The 18795-nt window shown below is 42.6% G+C and overlaps 1 protein-coding gene across 2 annotated transcripts; it reads right to left on the bottom strand.

The window, feature by feature from the left end:
* Window positions 1-249: 249 nt before the first annotated feature.
* ywhag1 (3-monooxygenase/tryptophan 5-monooxygenase activation protein, gamma polypeptide 1) lies at window positions 250-14095 on the bottom strand. Of its 2 annotated transcripts, none has more exons than XM_006799580.3 (2): window positions 13823-14095; window positions 250-2393 (listed from the first exon to the last, which is right to left on the bottom strand). In XM_006799580.3, exons 1-2 carry the CDS (start codon window positions 13907-13909, stop codon window positions 1737-1739), a joined length of 744 nt encoding a protein of 247 aa, XP_006799643.1. In that variant the 5' UTR covers window positions 13910-14095; the 3' UTR covers window positions 250-1736. The 2 variants fall into 2 exon arrangements, with proteins under 2 accessions (XP_006799643.1, XP_006799644.2); XM_006799581.3 differs by lacking the exon at window positions 13823-14095 and adding an exon at window positions 4478-4601.
* Between the last annotated feature and the right edge of the window lie 4700 nt (window positions 14096-18795).

Here is an 18795-nt window from a genome sequence, read left to right on the forward strand (position 1 = left end):
CTGTATTTTTGTAGGGTTTTGAAGCAAACGTTATTGTGATTTGGCGCTATTTAAATGAAACTTAATTAAATTTTGGCTCAAAAAAACATTCTCTATGAACTAATTTTGTTAAGCTTCCAAATATGTGGCGTCTCCTCACTGAAACATGAATCCATCGGCCTGTGTTGTGCTGGTCAGTGGCACAACATAAGCTAATTTGCCTTCTGCTTTTAGTCCCCCTTGCCAAGAATTGCATATCAACCATAGCGATGTCCGTAACAGATCAATTTATTGTTAACAATCACTGTTTTGGTATAGCGTACTTCAGCAAATGGAGTAAAGAAAACACAGATTAAAATAAGGTCTAACTAACAATCGCAATAAAAAGAAATAAATAGAAAATAATCCGATTAAGGTCTAGTAATTCCATGTTCATATGAATGCATAACATCTACAGTATAAGTTAATAAATTGAAGCTACTGTATAAATACATCACTAGCATGCACAAGATTGTATTATGGAGACTATTGGAGCAGTTATCATCTTACACTGAAGAAACAGTATAATAGGCAAGTGCATTTTCTCGACCAAGAAGAAACTGAAGACAAAGTAAATCCACAAACCTCATGTCTGCTTTTACAGCTTCCACTTTAACAGTGCATGTGCTCTCTGTCCACAGATCATGCTCGGTTCACTAATCGGGTCTGTGGTTCCAGGTGACGTTTCAGATCAGACCCTGCCAATTGTTTTGAAGACAGCATTACTTAAAGGTGAAAATTGATGGTATTTTTCACTATCTCGATCAAATAGTTTCCTGACAAACAAAAGGAGCCGATAGAAGTAGTAACGACAATACTGACAATAAGAATTGGGTGTCCAAAAACAGTTAATTTATTTAATAAAGCACATCAGCACATGAGAGGGACAAGCTGCACTAAGTTTACTTTATGAATCTGTAGTTTTAGTTACAGTATGACCGTGTGACTGAGCAGGACACATACCTGACACAAGCAAACAGAATTTTTTTTGTTGTTGTTGTTTGTTATCAATAACAGAGACAACCTGCTTTTCACTCAACGACCATGGGCCCACGCAGTGCAACTAAAGATGTCAGTACGTTTTTACGCGATGAAGTTCGACACCCCCAAAAAAGCTCGTCTTCATCTCCCAACCCACCTGCTTGCTCTCTCTCTTTCTCTCCCTCCCCTTCTTTCACCAAGAAAGTTTGTGACATTCAAGGTTACTTCATTTTTCCCGCTGCTCAAGCATCGAAACTGAATTTTCTGTATGCTCCTCCCTCGTCGAATATAGCAAGACAGCTCAGCTTCATTTGCACAATGAGACCAGTCTCTGCCAGTGTGAAGGTATCAATACCCAATGGTCACACTGTGATCAATGGCATACCTCTTGCATCTACAAGTGTTATTTTGGCAAATGCTGCAGAGGCTATCAAGGAGGGGGGTTCTTTCTTTTATTGTTTTTTTCTTTAACTGTAGGTTATTTCTGAAACTAAAATTCCTTCATCTGCCTACTTTTTTTTCACTTTAAATCTGTGGAAAAATAAAGAACTGCAGCCGCGTCAGCAACCATCGGCTTCAATAGGCCGCCGAGGTTTCACCGCCCCCCCCAACCCACCCTCCCTCTTTTTTTTGTTTTACATTTCTAAGAACATTTTAACTATTATTATTATTATTTTTGTCATCATTTGTGAGCGCGTGTGTTTGTGTTGTTTTGGCAGAATGGGGTTCTAGACTCCTTAGTTGTTGCCCTCTCCTCCCTCGTCGTCCTGCTGGTCACTCGTCCAGAGCGTCAAGTTGTCTCGTAGCAGCTGCATGATGAGAGTGGAGTCTTTGTAGGAGTCCTCGTTGAGGGTATCCAGCTCGGCAATGGCGTCATCAAAAGCGGTCTTGGCCAGGTGGCACGCCTGCTCTGGCGCGTTCTGGATCTCGTAGTAGAAGACAGAGTAGTTAAGAGCCAGGCCCAGGCGGATGGGGTGGGTTGGCTGCATGTGCTCCTTGCTGATCTCGTGGGCCTCGCTGTAGGACTTCTCAGAGGACTCCACCACCGAGGCTCTCTTCTCCCCCGTTGCAACCTCGGCCAAGTAGCGGTAGTAGTCGCCCTTCATCTTCAGGTAGAACACTTTGCTCTCGTGCTGCGTCTCGTTGCAATTCTTGATCAGGTAGTTGTCGAGAAGGTTGAGCACATCCTGGCAGACGGACTCCAGCTCCTTCTCTATCTTTTCCCGGTAGGCCCGCACCATCTCAATCTTCTTCTCATTGCCGTCAGCTGATGTCTTCTGCTCAATGCTGGAGATGACGCGCCAGGATGAACGCCTTGCCCCAACCACATTCTTATAGGCCACAGAGAGGAGGTTCCGCTCCTCGTTGGATAGTGCTTCATTCAGCTCTGTGACCTGGAAAAGCAAGAAGGAAAATGAGTTGATAGATTTTTTTCAAGTATATGAAGATGACTCAACAGCTGATATAATTTTAACAGTAAAAACTTGATTATTTGTTCACTTGTCAAACTAAAACAGTCACAAGATGCCCACCAACTACATCCCAATACTACAGCCGCTGCATTAGCAAATGAAACCACGCCTCCAGCATGTGACATCACCCTGTGAGGTAACTGCTCATTGGCTATCAGCAGCTCTGAAAGCTGGTTTTGTTTGGTTTTGACAGGCCTGTGTCTGGCTGGAGGATTTAATCCTTTATATCCCACAGAGACTGTGCAGCTGAGGCATCTTTACAGACCTTTCCTAAATATAAAGCCTGTTGTTACTTTCTTTTTCAGCACAGAACAGTTTCGTGAGCGTAACAAAGCAGCAGGGCAGTGACCAATCACAGTGAGCAGGCCTTCACAATGCCTTTACTGAACACCACACCGGTTACCATACAACTGATGGGACTTACATGCATACAAATAGTGAAACCTCAGACAGATTTTGTGCATTTTAACACTCATAGTTGTAGAGAAATTTCTTTGGACTACTAGTGTCTTTTCTGTACCAACTTTTAAGGCAATCCATGCAAACACAGGCATTATCTTCATTTGTTGTGAATAATTTCCAATATTTTATTAAAAATACAAGTGGTCAGCCTCATAATAAAAGACAAACTTCCTAGCTGTCAAAGTAATTTTATGGGATTCATCCTCTGGGGATTAGGATTGTCTGTAGAAGGCACACAAGAACAGAAAATATCTTGTCTACACCCTGACTTGGTTGGTGTGTGAATGTAAGGTGACACACTGTTGCCACAGTGTTAAGAAATTAGCATGTGTCAACTGCATAGTAAAATGTGTTCTTCAGAGATTGCGTAAGTGTGTTTGTCAGAGTACACACAATGGGGTCTTGCTCAGCAGCACTGAAAGAGTGGAAAGCTTAACCCTTTGACCTTTGTGGTTCATCACAGTCACTATGAGCTAACACCTCTGTCATATGCACAACAGAACCTCCAAGCCTCGGTGAACTGTTTCCACCTTTACGTTTACTCCCAATTTCACTGTAAATTCTCTACCTTGTTAATCCATGAAGTAGCCATAACTCTGGGTTGAATTTTAAAAGGGAGGGAAGGGAGGGTGAAGGAGCAATCTGTGATCCAATCTCCAGTTTCCATGGTGACCACAAAATCTGCTTCATTTATGAGCGCCTTTGTTTTTTGTTTATAAATTATATCTCTGTTAGAGAAACTGGCCATGAGCTGCTCATGGTGAGGATGCTGCCATGGTTGATGATGTAGTGAAAGCTACAGCATGTTAGGGATGAGTAAAAACGGTTAAAACAAAACATTAAATAATTGTTTCATGAAGGGTCAGAGGACGGCGACTGGTTTACTGAACACATTAATGCTGACCAAAGGATTCTGGACAGCCCCATAAACCTTCCTTTCTCCCATTAGATCAGATGAAACAGTTACAAACAAACAAAACAATGTGCAGAGCACTTTAAATATCAATTTCAGTCAGCAGGGCAGATAAATCTATAAAAAAGTCTGAATTGAAGTGATGTAACTCAGCCTTGCTCGGAATAACAATAACTTTGCGTTCCATTGGCATTTCATGCTATTTTAATAATCTCTCATCCTGTTTTATTGTGCCACCATAACATCAAGCTTTACGTTTTTATGGCAAAGCTAAACATCAGTATGCAATCGTTCCACTAGCAGAGCTTTACAGGTGTAATCTTGTTCACTAAGGAGTGTTTCTACACAGGACAAACATTACAAGTGTCATAAATGAGACCTCTGTACTGTGAAAGAATGAAGACAGGGAAACAATAAAAGGACAGAGAGTACATAATGATCCCACTTATAAGAACAGGAGAAAGCTTTCCCAGCCTTCTGCCCATCAGTCCTTCCTTAACACACCCTCAACACTCTTCCTCATCCCATTAATTTACAATTAGCGTATACAAGTATCTGACCAACAGTGAATGCAACCAGCAAGAGTGGGTCACTGCTGGAGCAGCAGAGAAGTCAGAAAAATAAGGCCTACCCAATCCATCTGTACAAACATGGCTGCCTTTGTTTCAGGAGGCTGCACAGTGATCAGAAAGCCCTGACGGAAGCTGGGGTGTGGGGATGACAATGGAGCTCTGTCTACCCATAAAGCTCATCAATCGCGCCTGCTCTCTCGTGACTCGTCCTTACACAAGGCAGTAAAAGTCCCAAACAACTGCGTGTTAATGCAAACAAAGGCCAGGCAGAACAATCAATAACTTCCTCTTTGACAGCTCTCCGTGTGGCTGTTAATATCACAGAGAGAGCTGTGGGGCCGTGAGGGTGTTGGGCCCAAGTAGAATCTGGGTTCGAACTTGAAGCTCGAACCTTCCATTTCCATTTTAATAGCTTGCAGTCCCACAGACTCCCATTTTCCCTGTTACCCCATGCCTTACTTCTGTGTTTTCCTTTGCTCATTTGCTCCCCCTCATAACTCCCCTAACCTGATGTGACAACCCCCCCTTCTGACCCTCTTTCAAGCAGGCAAACACAAAGGCACCATGGACCACCTGACGTCATTGGCAGAGTGAATAGGGTTAGCCAATTTAGCCACAAAGAGCCTGGTGCTAAGAAGTTGTGGTGGGGGTGGGGGTGGGGGGGGTGTCTCAGTAGTAATAGTGACAAGGGCATGTTAAGTAGCTCTTTGTTACTATGTTACTTGCATATGATATTTTTTTTCCATAAGTATGGCTAATGTTTGTATCCAGCTATATCACAGAAAAAGAATCGATCATGCAAAAGGAATAAGAAAGATGGGAATAAGAAATATGTAGGCTATGAACTAGGATGGAGGGATGCCAAACACTAACTAACGTAATTTGGGGCTTCTTTGTTATAGTCACAGAACGGGCAACACACAGCATAACCAAAAGTGAAGGAAAACATTGGCTTAATTGGGTACTAACACACATACACGTGCCCATTATTACAGAGTAATTGCTTATAAAATAAATATAATAATAAAATGTATCTACGTAATGAAACTGCCAGTTGTCTCAGGTGTTCAAAGGTGAAGTTCAAGCTACAAAAGACGCATGATCGTGGTGTGGAATTACTAGAGAATAATATTCCTCTTTGACAGCATTATTGGTGCTAATAGGGCTGGCCTTTCTAAAGTCTTCATCCCTTTCAGGGCCATTCAGGCCTCCAACAAATAACCCGCATCAGGTTGTTGAAGCAGTAAAGACACAACTTCAGTAATTCTTTTAAAAATATGACATTTGCCATCACTATGACGATCATCATCATTTGTAACCTTGACAGGTTACACATCTAGATTCCATAAATTCAGAACACACAAACACACACAGGCAGAACTCTTTCCTGGTCAGTTTTATAAATATAGGCCTGGTAACTGTGTTGCTGACTGACACTGACTCTATCACCATACAAGATTCATTCTACAGTATAACAGCAAAAACACGCCGACATGATGACTATAAACACCTTCAGGTGAACAGGAACTTTGAAGGAAAACTACACAGTGCTGCCCTGGTTTTGGCATGTCTCTTTAAGCACCGGGTGATGAAATGTGATCCTAGAAGTCTGGTTTGTGTAACTGGTTAATGTGTATGGAGGCTTATCGGACCAAAAGGAGGCAATTTTACAACTCTGGAAAGCTCTTGGAGCAATAATGGGTCTTAGAAGAAAAAAAAAAAAAATTATACTACAGGTCTGGGGTAGGCGTGTCAACGAGAGGCCTTACGATGCTCTAGCATTTTATGTCCCTGCTCTCCATTTGTCACACGTCTGTGGGGAAAAGTCGACATCAAGACAATAAGAAGCTGTTGAACTGCACACACTGGTGCTGATGTGAGAACAGCTCTGAGATGCTGTAAAATAAGCCTGATTATAGTGTATGTAGGTGGGTCCAGTGGGCGTTTTTCATAGTGCCTTTGTGACTCAACAGTGAGTCAAAACTCATTTCAGGCCATCCGTGAGTGTCCCAAGATGACTGTGGGTACGTTCATGATTGGACTGAGGTTTTGGAGTACGTTCTTACCCTCGAAAGAAAAAGAATAAGAACATGACACTTTCTATGCCAAAGACCTGAAGCAAAAACTACAAAATGATGATAAACAGGAAATGGTGAGTTACAAACATTTTGTGGGCTTATAAAGCCAGGATGGATGGATGTAGTGGCATACACCATACACCAGTGGTGCCATGTTACCTCTCTCTACTTAGATTCAATGTAAAAATTAAGCAGTGATTAAAAGCAACCACTAAGGGTTTTGGAGAAGAATTTAAAGTGTCACTAGAAGTAGCGCTGCCACAAATGATTATTTTGATAGTCGACTAGTCAGATCATGCATCCATTGGACATAAAACGTACGGCTTATTGCACCAGCATGCGTCTGCTCTTATATAACTATCATTAACTTACAGCTTTAAGTGTTTAAGGTATGTGCTAACTAAAAATAAAGACAAGTTGATGGTTTATTAAATTTTAATGAAATTTGCAGATTGTTTTGGTGAAGTTTCACTATCTCTACTTTTAAGATTAGGCTTAAAACTTTCCTTTTTGCTAAAGCATATAGTTAGGGCTGGACCAGGTGACCCTGAATCCTCCCTTAGTTATGCTGCAATAGATGTAGGCTGCCGGGGGATTCCCATGATGCATTGAGTTTTTCCTTTCCAGTCACCTTTCTCACTCACTATGTATTAACAGACCTCTCTGTATTGAATCATATCTGTTATTAATCTCTGTCTCTCTTCCACAGCATGTCTTTTATCCTGTCTTCCTTCTCTCACCCCAACCGGTCGCAGCAGATGGCCGCCCCTCCCTGAGCCTGGTTCTGCCGGAGGTTTCTTCCTGTTAAAAGGGAGTTTTTCCTTCCCACTGTCGCCAAAGTGCTTGCTCATAGGGGGTCATATGATTGTTGGGCTTTTCTCTGTATCTATGAAGCGCCTTGAGGTGACATTTGTTGTGATTTGGCGCTATATAAATAAAATTGAATTGAATTGAATTGAAGTTTAATAAACTCCTAGCTATTAAAATATAACGGGACACCGGAGTATATTCTCGAGCATCTCACACTTCTGATAATCAGTTGTCTGCTTGACGTTTATTCAGCTGTGTAAAAACTATAACTTTAATCTCAGCCAAACCGATTTACTCAGGAACAAATAAAATACTAAAAAAGCCAAACGATAACATTTTTAAGTTATCTAAGTGACTTATATATGTTTAACCTGAGTAGCAAAAGACGGCGGTGGGTTTGAAAACGATTTGCCGGGAGTCCGGTGTTCTCACGGCCTCTAGAGAGCCTTGCCCCCGGCTAGCTATCGAGCTGGTGGGTAACAGACATCTCCGAAAACGTCGGCGCACTTTTGAAAATATGTGGTGTCTTGATAAACTGAGGTTTACACAGTTACAGTCTCGCCTGAAAATATGTTAAACATTTATTTTCTGACCCAGAAAGAATAATAAGAGTAATATTAAAATTAACTAGCTGCCGCCATTGTTGGAAACTGAGCTGGGCTGCGCTATGAATTCTGGGACAAAGCTACTTCTTCTTCTTCGGGGTTTAACGGCAGCTGGCATCCTTGTACATGCAGTGCTGACATCTTCTGTTTCAGTCCGTTATTATACTCTTAAATCCTACTACTTATTCCTGCATCTTTTGTGATCTTACAAAGCTTCAAATGACGCGTCAACTATTAAATCAGTCGTCGACGATTTTCGTGACTAGTCGACTAATCGTGGCAGCCCTAACTAGAAGGCAGCATCCAGAACATAATTCACGTTTTGTCTCGAAGGGACTGGCCTTTTAAAACGCCCAGGAGGACAGATACCTCTGTGTATTTAAGGGAAAACACCTTCTGTGAAGATGGAAGTTGTAATATCATGGTTTGTTACCACTGTTTTGACAAGTCAGACTCTTTGTAATAAGTACCAAAGTACATAATAATGATAATAATGTTACTGCAAATACCGACTGTAATTAAGAGGCAAAACTAGGGAGAAAAAACTTTTAAAAAAATATATACTTTTGACCTCTGTAAGTAGATCAGACTTTTGGAATATAATTTTTGACAGCTGTGATGGAGCCACAGATCGAAGCCTGAAGGTACACCAGAAAAGCAGCGCTCTCCATCAGTTTCAGGGCTGCTTCAACAACATAACTGTTGCTACCATTAGTAACTTACTGCTGGTCATTTAACAGAAAATGGGGGAAAAGGAAACGCAGTCAGAAAAAGCAGTTAAATAATTTAAAAAAAGCTACATAATTTTAGAATTAAATAGCTACTCTATTATACATGACTCTGGTCTCTGCCTCACCTCACCCCAACCTGTCATGGCAGATGTCTGTCCCTCTCGGCTGGAAGTTTCTTCCTGTTAAAAGGGAGTTTTTCCTTCCCACAATTGCCAAGTGCTTGATCATAGGGGGTTGCCTAATTGTTAGGATTTTCTCTCTATGTTGTATAGTCTTTACCTTAGAATTTTAAGTGCCTTGAGGTGAATGTTGTTGCGATTTGGTGGTATATAATTGAAATTAAATTGAAAGTCATTGCTATTGTTATTGTAAAGTTATAAATGATACTGAAATGCGGTAATAGTCACGTTAACCAATTAGTCTTTTTCATATATTTTGTTCTCTCTATTATCTCTGAAGAAATACAGGAGGAGGAACCGTCACTGCCTGTATGGACCAGGCTCCTTTCATTTACAGTATATTGGTAGTTCCGTAACAACAGCCTGTCAGTTTTACATACTGTGTATCACGCTGTATTTCTGCACTCATCCTAAAGTGAATGCTTTGCTTAGGCTGCTGCCCCCGCGACCCGGCCTCGGATAAAGCGGATGAAGATGGATGGATGGATGGATCCTAAAGTGAAAGTGCTCACCACCCGCAAAACAGAATGTATTTTTGCCCCCACATGATCTTTGGTTTTTCAGGATTACTTACAACTGCTGCAGGTACAGAAAATGCTGAACAGAAAACATCTGTAATTTAGCAAGCGATTGTTTCTGGGGGGAAAAAAAATAATAAACCACAAGTCTTGACAGCTTTGCAGTCTAACCTCTTTGAAGAGCTCTGTCTTGCATGATTTGTTTATCGAACAGCAAAAGCTTTTATAGCCATTACATATTAAACTGAGGCGCAGTGTATGGAGCAGCTGCAGCACAATACTTTTGCTAATGCACTGAATGGGGAATAATGGGCTCAGTTTATTAAGTGTGATGGAAGCCTTGGCTCTCTGTGCCATGCACTTCCTAAGACAAAGAAATAAGCTCTCCAACAGGGTGTGTTATGTTGGGGGGGGGGGGAGTGGAGGGAGGAGGCTTATTCAAAGTAATGGGGTCAAGTCAACACAATGTACAACTACCTATGGTGACTTGGTTAGATGCGTGTGTTAAAGTGCAGCAGCTCTAGCTGCCTGCCTTCTCAGGATTATGAAACACATACTGCATAAACATATATATATTCATACACAGTAAACCGGGCTCTTAGCCACTGTTGCTATGTAACTCAAACAAAAGATGGCAAGGTCTTTCGGATCAACATTGCAAATCTGCAAATAAAATGAAAAAAAAAAAAAAAAAAAAAAGCCAAATACGTCCATAAACTTGAGCAACCATGACGCCTGAGCTGATTGAAGCTACAAAACTTTTGGGCCAAACGGGATTGTCACCGCAGCAGAAAGCAGAAGAAACAGAGCAAGAGAGAGAGAGCGGTTGACGCCCCTTTCAGACATGGCCCCTGTTTTCATTAACCTCAAGGAGTCTGAATCTCTTTCATGTCCATCTGATCGCCGTGGATGCTTCCCTATTTAAAAGTTATGATGACAATCAAACTGATTAACATTTACTGATCACTTAGAAAGCAACACAGGGCTCAGGCTTCGTGCAGCCACATTAATAGATGTGCATGTCTTATTAGTACAGTTGCTTCCATTAACATGAACTACAGCCATTATTATACACGGTTCCTCCATTTTTGCAGGTTTTCAAATTAATTGTGCAGATTACTTAAAATGGTTCATTTTTAATACTTTAATAATCTTTTGTAGTCAGTGAATGCTTTAAGACAGAAACTACAGATTTCCCTCCCCTGAGATGCTCTACCACTGAAAAACAATCTCTGCCCCTATCACCATCATTGATCAACACCAGCGACTGCCTTTGTGCCCATGCCATAAAATTACCTCCATCATGCTGGTGTGGTATGCTCCGGACTGACAGTGGTCAACTTAGAAATTTTGCCATGTCTGTTGATTGAGGCTGTATTGGACTGACAAATTACAGAATTCGCGCTCTGCAAAAACATACAGACTTGAGTGGACGTGTGAATTAAGCTTAAGTGATCAAAGAGATGAATATTTCCCGTGTATGAAAACAGGTTAAGAAAATTATCTCAAATGTAGCATTAGTTGTGTAATCTCTATTAAGTAATCTATTAATCAATTAATAATTAATAATTAATATTTCTGATTAGCCACCACTGGCTAAATGTCAGTAATGTTATTGGATGATCTGATATAATCGTGTTGGTGTTGTTCCCAGATCATCATGAAAATGTTGTTCCAGGTTCAACATTGCAAGTGACCAATCACATTGTTGTGACGTTATTCTTTTGCACGCCAAGCCATTCGTTTATTTATGAAATTCCAAAGTTGCAAGGACAATATCAATTCTACTCACCGTTTATTAAAGGGTTAGGATTAGGGTCCGTTGATTGGCAGACAAAGGCGGTTTCTCGCAGCTTAAGTACAGTTTTTTGTTTTACGCCGGTTTTTCCCAAAGTCACAAAAGTATGACGTCACAACATTCTGATTGGTCACTTGCAATGTTGATCCTGGAGCAACATTTAGGATGATGATCTGGGAACAACACCAACACAACGATATCAGATCGTGCAATATTATCGGTGTTATGATTTAATAGTTTTATCAGCTCTGCATATTGTTCTTTGTGTGAGTCACTGTGTGGCACAGTGACAAACTTCTGTACTTCAGTGGAACAGGGGTTTTGTCACTATTACAAAACACAGGCGCCCATTGCAGAGTAACACCGGGTACTGTGTCATGTGTTTGTAGCATATGGTTATCGATGAGTACTTCAACATGACTCAAGAACTGTAATTTGTCTTGTTTTAAAGATTTTTTTTGTCTCGGCTATGTGAATCTGACGGGCTGCTTCCAAATGGTGTGGTAGTTCTGGATCAGGGTAGCACCTAGGTTAAAAAAATTTAAGAAAATAGTTTCAGAGACAACATCTAGCTCCATCATTTTTGGTAGGATTTCTGAGATCCTAAAATATGTCAAATTGCTAACACAGATTTATTGTATTATCTGTGATTATCCTATTTTTGTCAAATTAGGGAGACCTCATAGTTACTTTTTGTGGAGATGTTTTAGTTGGACTAATTAATGAAATAAGCTTCTCTGGATATGGTTAATTTCTTAAAAAACAACAGCTAGATTTATTGAAGTAATAACTTATTCATGTTGTAGAAAGTAGAACTGAAGCTGGGACATGCTGTTCTGTAATCCAATTTGAAGACAGTGGTGGAAACTCCCAACAGCAGCCCATAAACCATATCATTCATTCTGGTAGGGCCCAGCTCCTTAGCTTAAAGCCTGACAAATCCTCCCGGGGACGCACGTCGCGTCATGCTCCGTCCTTCTGGTTATTTGGTTCCGTTGCCATCGGGGCGGTTGCCATGCCTGCAGTGGCAAGGGATTCCCCTCAAACGATGGGCGAGGCAGCAGACACACCCCACTGCCCAGTGGTGCAGAGAGACAGGCTGGGTGAGGGGCAGCTTGTTCTCTCACTCTCTGACTCGGCACAAATGGGAAGGGGTGGAGCCCCCCTCTCTGGCACTGCCACTACAAGCCGGTCCTGGAGAGCAGCATGCAGCACGGCCTTTAAAACACTCTGACAGCTTACTAGTTGAGTCTTGGAGATGACGACCATGAATAGAAAGCAGCTCTGTTAACTGAAAACGGCGATAACAGATGATCATGTAGAAATGATCATGTAGAAATATGACACGAGAAAACTCTCTTATCTTAAGAGCAAAAAAAGACACTAGCCATAATCTCCATGAGGATATTATGGCCGTTATTTTAAATAAAGCAGCTCAGGTCAACCCAGCATTCACTAACTTCTATTTCTCTGTGAGATGGCTCAGACTGCCCTGATGCTGTGAGATGCACTGCCAGTGAAATGGTGCACTACGGTTGGACCTGTGCTGCATCCTGGCAGATGCTGCAGCACGCCTCTGTGTGGGGAACCTGCTGTAAGAGGTCGAGGACGCAGGGATGCGGTTGCTACAGAAGCATCGACTGAACACTGGCGCTTCCATCATGCTCACGCGAGTGTGCATTTGCTGCAATATGGCATCTACCGAATGGATGATTCTGGAAAGCCGTCCGTCCACCGACACCCACGTCTGAAAGGTGGATACACTTCTGTGCGCCCCTTCTGCGCAAATCGATTTGCGAGCAACCTTCAGCCAACATTGCCCCTTTCTCACTGCGCCAAATGTGCAGAAGAGACGGTGCCCGAGAAGGAGGGGGTAGGGTATTTCACATTAAGTCGAGGGCTCTTTCACATTAAGTCGAGGGCTCTTTATTTGGTTTAAACCGGAACACGAGCAGCCTGCGATGTCACTCTCATCATCATTGGTACCAACCCAGCTCGTCCTCTGCTCCCAGACGATATGCGCATCTGTCGATCGGGATCCCTTTGACTGTGAACCCATGATTGATTCAGACAGATGATGACTCAGTGGCTTCTTATCGCCATTCTGCGACTCATTTCTCTCTCGGTTCTTGTTACAACCGGGCAGCCCGGCCGGTTATGAAGGAGCCTGGCAAAAGGCACCGCCCCAAGATCAGACAGTCCGCATTTCAAACGACCACAATCCACTACAGCACCCATCCGATACCCCCCTCCCCCCGATTTACTGTAAATCACCGATTTTCACTGAGCTTCGATGTATGTGATCAATTTCACTGATATATTTGCTGTGTGAACGGTGAACACAGGGCCTTACGGTGCTCTTCAAAATGATGTAGCCCAAATCTTTTTACAGCCTGTCCCTATCATACACACGGACGTGCATTCCTCACAAATGCGATCTTTTATCATAAGTTTCATACACCAATTGTCCTTGGCTTGTCCACTTAAGCCCAAATGTGCTGTGACACACAGGCACAGTCCCCTGCCCCACCGTTAGGTTTGTACAGCCTTGAAACATTTATCTCTCTCTCTCTCTCTCTCTCTCACACACACACACACACACACACACGCACACACAGAGAGAGCTTGTTGAGGTTACTTATGACAAAGAGAAAAGAAAGGTCATTACAGAGGAAGCCTACTTACCGATTTCATGCAAGCTGCCATATCATCATACCTCTCTGCCTGCTCGGCCAGCCTGGCTTTCTGCACCAGTTGCTCGCGGTCTACCATTTTAGAAAGAGGTCGTGCGTGTGAGTGTGTGGAGTGTTTCTAAACCTGCGTGTGCGTGTGTGTGTTTTTCGGAGCTAAAATCGTAATGTGAAAGTTTTCAGTGCAGAGTAACAGCGCCGGGTCCTGTCGCTGCAGCTGCTGCCTGCTGTCTGTGTGCCTGCCGACGGGACACCCCTCCCCCTCCGAGCGCTTTTCCTCGATTGTGTCACCACCCAAAAAGGCGTGTCCTCGCAGAGTGATGTAACGACCCTGGCAGCCTGGAGAAACTGACAGTGCAGCCCGTTGCCCTACACTTGGGCTAGTCAGACTGCAAATGTGAAAAGAAGGTGATCTCTTATTACGCAGAGTGCATCGTTGTTATGGAGCTTTCATCCCAAAAGTATAGCTTGATTGTCAGGTAGGAGAAAGTGCAAACTACCAGTAGAACACAAAAGCAGCTATAACAAGGGCCTAATTGATCTAATTTCCCTATCTAATAGAGATGCTTTGTTTCATTATCTAAAAAGACTGATTGAAGACTCTTTGATAAGAACATGGTACACAAAAACGGGTTAAAAGGGCGCCAGGGTTCTCCTTCTACCTAACCTGCAGTCAAATAAGAATGTAGAGTGTGACACAGTGCAATATTTCTTCATTATATATTGTTATACTCCTATATACAGCTAATGTTCTCCATACACGTGTACAGGGTAACCGGCTGTGTAACATCAGTATCTATAAAGGTGATCCCAAAAAGTTGATTTTGTTCATCTGGATGTACCATTTCAGTGGGAGAAAATGTCACTCATCCAAGTGACTTCCTCAGTCTCAGCTGACTGCAGGTTTCCCCAATCTTATGAGCATGCATCAAGATATAAAGGTGATCGTGTTTTAGATATTCAAGTCATACCAAGATTGAAAAATCAAAAAGTCCGATTTACTGTCTTCAGGACTGACTGGCGAGTCATTTTCAGAAGTCGTCTATCTGATAAAGTAATAATAATGGATTGGATTTATATAGGCACCCAAAGCTCTTTACAATGCCACTATTCATTCACTCTCACACACTGGTGGAGGCAAGCTACAGTTGTAGTTGTAGCCACAGCTGCCCAGGGGCAGATTGACAGAAGCGAGGCTGCCATAACGCACCATCAGCCCCTCTGGCCAACACCAGTAGGGTAAAGTGTCTTGCCCAAGGACACAACAACGAGGACAGAGAGCCCGGGGATCGAACCTGCGACCTTCCGGTTACAGATGTGGTTCCCAACCCCCTTCCTTGTCTACGGTAGCCCCGTAGACAAGGAAAAGACACACAGAGCATTTTACATAGTACCTTTGACATGACAGCAGGGTTGTTGCTATTGTGTTGCAGGGAAGAAGTAAAGAAGCATGAGTGAATACTTTCAAAAGGTTTTTTAAATTAGAACTTTATTTTATGTACATGTTTTTTCACAACTAAATTAATCTAATATGGTTTATTAAGATACAGTTATGATCAGTTTATGTGACTACCTTATTTACCATGGATATGCCATTTCCTACATACAGTATCTGGTGATTGTAGTAATTTTAAGTCTGAAGTAGGCTCATGTGGTTGGATCTGCTGAGTCATTTTATCATGACTCACCATTGGTGCCCTTTCATACAGGCCGCCTTACTGTACAGATTTCTGTCATTTACATGTGTGTCTAAAACACTATTTCCTGATATTTTTGAAAAAGCTGGGTTAAGATGGTTGTTGGTGCCAGACAGGCTAGTTTGGATATTTCAGAAACTGCTGATCTATTGGGATTTGCTTGCACAATTATTTCTAGACAAAAATGGCTTTTTAAAAAAAAAAAAAAAAAAAAAAAAAAAAAAAAAAAAAAAAAAAAATGAACAGCAGTTCTCTGCCTTGATTTTGCTAGAGGTCAGAGGCCACACTGCTTCAGGCTTATAGGAAGGCAACAATGACTCAGATAACCATTCATTATAACCATGGTATGCAGAAGAACATCGTCGCACAAACACATCAATCCTTGAAGCAGATGAGCTACAACAGCAAAAGACCACACGTGGTGGGCCTTTGGTCAGGAAAGAACAGCAAGCGGCTCACCAAAATTGTGTTGCCTGGTCTGATGAGTCTCCATTTCTGATGTGATATGCCGATGGTAGGCGTAGAATTTAGCATAAATAATATGAAAGCTTGGATCCATCCTGCCTTGTGTTCATGGTTCAGACTACAGGTGCTGAAATTGTTTGATATTTTCTTTGTACATTTTTGGCCTTTGTACCTTTAGGTATTGTCAGTGACTATGCCAATGCCTTTATGACTATACTCAAAGGATGGCTGCTTCCAGCATGTTGATGCACTATATCAAAAAACAAATCATATGAGACTGGTTTCTGGAACATGAAAACCAAACACCCGAGAAAGAAGAAGAGCAAGAAGAGGAACAAACATGGAAGGACAGGCCTCTGAACGGCATGTACCATCAACAAAAATAAGAATTGGCTGATATTACAAAGTCCTACTGATAGGTTTATGCTACAAACCTACCTATTTGCTGGAACTTTAAGGACAATTTAATTACACAGCAAAGCAAGACACGAGTAGGCAAAGTTCTTTATGTTTCTCGTGCACGGGAGAGAACTGGACAAACACCGTTCCTTCGCTTGACCCCAGTCGCTCTTGTCCACTCCCCCATAACATTGTTCTTTTATTGAGCTCACATGAATATACATAGGTTAATTAACATACGACGTCTACATACACAAAGAGTACCTTGCCTGTGCATTGTGTAAGTGTGTGTGGTCAGAGTGTGACCCCATAAACGACTTCCCTAAACCTGCTGGTCTGGAAGTCCAGCAGTTCATCTAAACAAAAGGCACTTAGACTAAAACAGATATAGCTACATTTATCCTACCATAAAACAATAAGAGAAGGTACGACCTCTCCCATGCTAACAGGATGTTGGTGTGAATGCCAGAACATTCTGGAATGCACACAAAGTCTTTGCAGAGTGAGATCAAACCTCTACCAACATGACATCGATTATACAACTCTAACCATATATGAGTAGATATTTCTAAGCATAAATGACAATCAACAATACAAATCTAACACCTACTAGTTGCTGGACGAAGCTGGAATGAAAGACAGCACTGAGGCACTAATCATGGCAGCACAGGAACAAGCTCTAAGCACAACATCCATAGAGGCTGGGGTATACAATACCACATAAGATCCCAGGTGCAGGCTGTGTAAAGATGCCCCTGAAACAATCTAGCATATAATAGCAGGGTGCAAGATCCTGGCAGGAAGGGCATGCATTGAATGCCATAACCAAATGGCTGACATAGTATACAGGAACATCTGTGCTGAGTAGGGCCTGGAAGTCTCGAGGTCAAAATGGAATATGGCTCCTAGGGTGATTGACAATGACCAAGCTAAGATCCAGTGGGACTTTCAGATACAGATGTACAAACTGGGGATGTCCATCACTACTATGTCCAGTTGATAAGCCAAGTAGAAGAAGATCTACTTCCGTTTTCCAGCAATGGAGTAAGGTGTGTCGGCCACTAGCACCTGCCTAACTTGTTTAAAATTTTACTTTCTGAGCCCCACTTTGCTGTTAGACACGAACTTTTTCGGGTCATTTATGAGTGTCACATTGGAAGAATGTCCAAGGGAAGGAGACAAACCCAGAAAAACCTTACTGCTGAGAGTTGTGCCAACGCTGGCGCAGCAGAGGATGCTAGTGCAGCCCTGAACCCGGCGCTTGCCACCCTGCTCGAACAGCACAGAACAGCCATAGCCGCAGATTTTAAGGCTACATCGGATGTAATTAACTTATCGTTAATTACATCCGATGTAGCCTAGACAAGACTAGACAAGCTAGACAAGATTCAAGCGGAAGTTGCAAATCAAGAACTACATATTGGTGAGCGTGAAACAAATGCGGCAGATGTTGTTCAGCGTTTAGCGGTGATCGAAGCTAAGTATGACTCACTACAGGAGGAAAACAAAGCTTTCCGACCTGGAGAGTAGAAGCAGAAGGCAGAACATCCGTCTGGTGGGTTTGCCGGAATCGGTGGAGCCGGGTCCACGGCCAACTGAGTTCTTTTCCCAGCTGCTGGTGGAGGTCTTTGGTGCACAAACTTTGCCATCCCGTCCGGAGCTTGACAGAGCCCACTGTAGCCTTATGCCCAAACCGGGCCCTGATGGGAGGCCGTGCTCGGTCATTATCCGCTTCCACCGCTTCCAGATTAAGGAGCTGCTGATGAGGGAAGCACGGAAATGCTGAGGGACGTTGGAGTACTGTGGACATAAACTGCAGTTTTATGAGGATTACAACACAGACGTCCAGAAGCAGCGAGCCCAGTATAAGGATGTTATGGCCGAGTTATACCGGAGAGGCCTCCGACCTTCCCTCCTCTTCCCCGCCAGACTCCACATTACTCTTCCAGATGGGAAAATCCAGTGATTTGAGTCAGTTGAGGAGGCCTCTCGCTTCATTCAAACCATGGAAGAAACCAAAGTTCTCCATCCTGAGGTGGACACTGTAGCCGGTTAGAGCACTCACCCTAATTTACAACTATAACGGGTTGGACTAGCCTAAGTGGTGTCCTCGTTCTGACTGACACTATACAGCCGTGCTGTTGGCATAGCAATGTGTTCTTTGCTGTTCATTTTAAGGTAAAATGCTGGTTCGTCGTTTGGCTGATTTGTTCTTGTTCTTTTTTCTTTCTCTTCTTCGTGTCCTGAAAACTGGGACCCTGGCTTGAGTTTAGGGGCTAATGTTCAATGGTGCAGGTATGATGCTACTGGTACGGTGAGTTCTTGACTAGTGTAGCGAGTAAAAGCCACCGAGTAACCGCTAAGGGCCTCTATACTACTTGTGCAAACTTTCAGGCCCAAAGCTCTC

Source organism: Neolamprologus brichardi, chromosome 10, assembly GCF_056152115.1.
Source record: "Neolamprologus brichardi isolate AB-2024 chromosome 10, ASM5615211v1, whole genome shotgun sequence".
NCBI classification, from domain to species: domain Eukaryota; kingdom Metazoa; phylum Chordata; class Actinopteri; order Cichliformes; family Cichlidae; genus Neolamprologus; species Neolamprologus brichardi.

Excerpts from the sequence above, each read along its gene's own strand:
- ywhag1 (XM_006799580.3), bottom strand. The coding sequence starts at position 13,909 with ATGGTAGACCGCGAGCAACTGGTGCAGAAAGCCAGGCTGGCCGAGCAG. Across the intron at positions 2,394-13,822 it reads TGGCAGCTTGCATGAAATCG|GTCACAGAGCTGAATGAAGC; the intron begins GTAAGTAGGCTT and ends TTGCTTTTCCAG.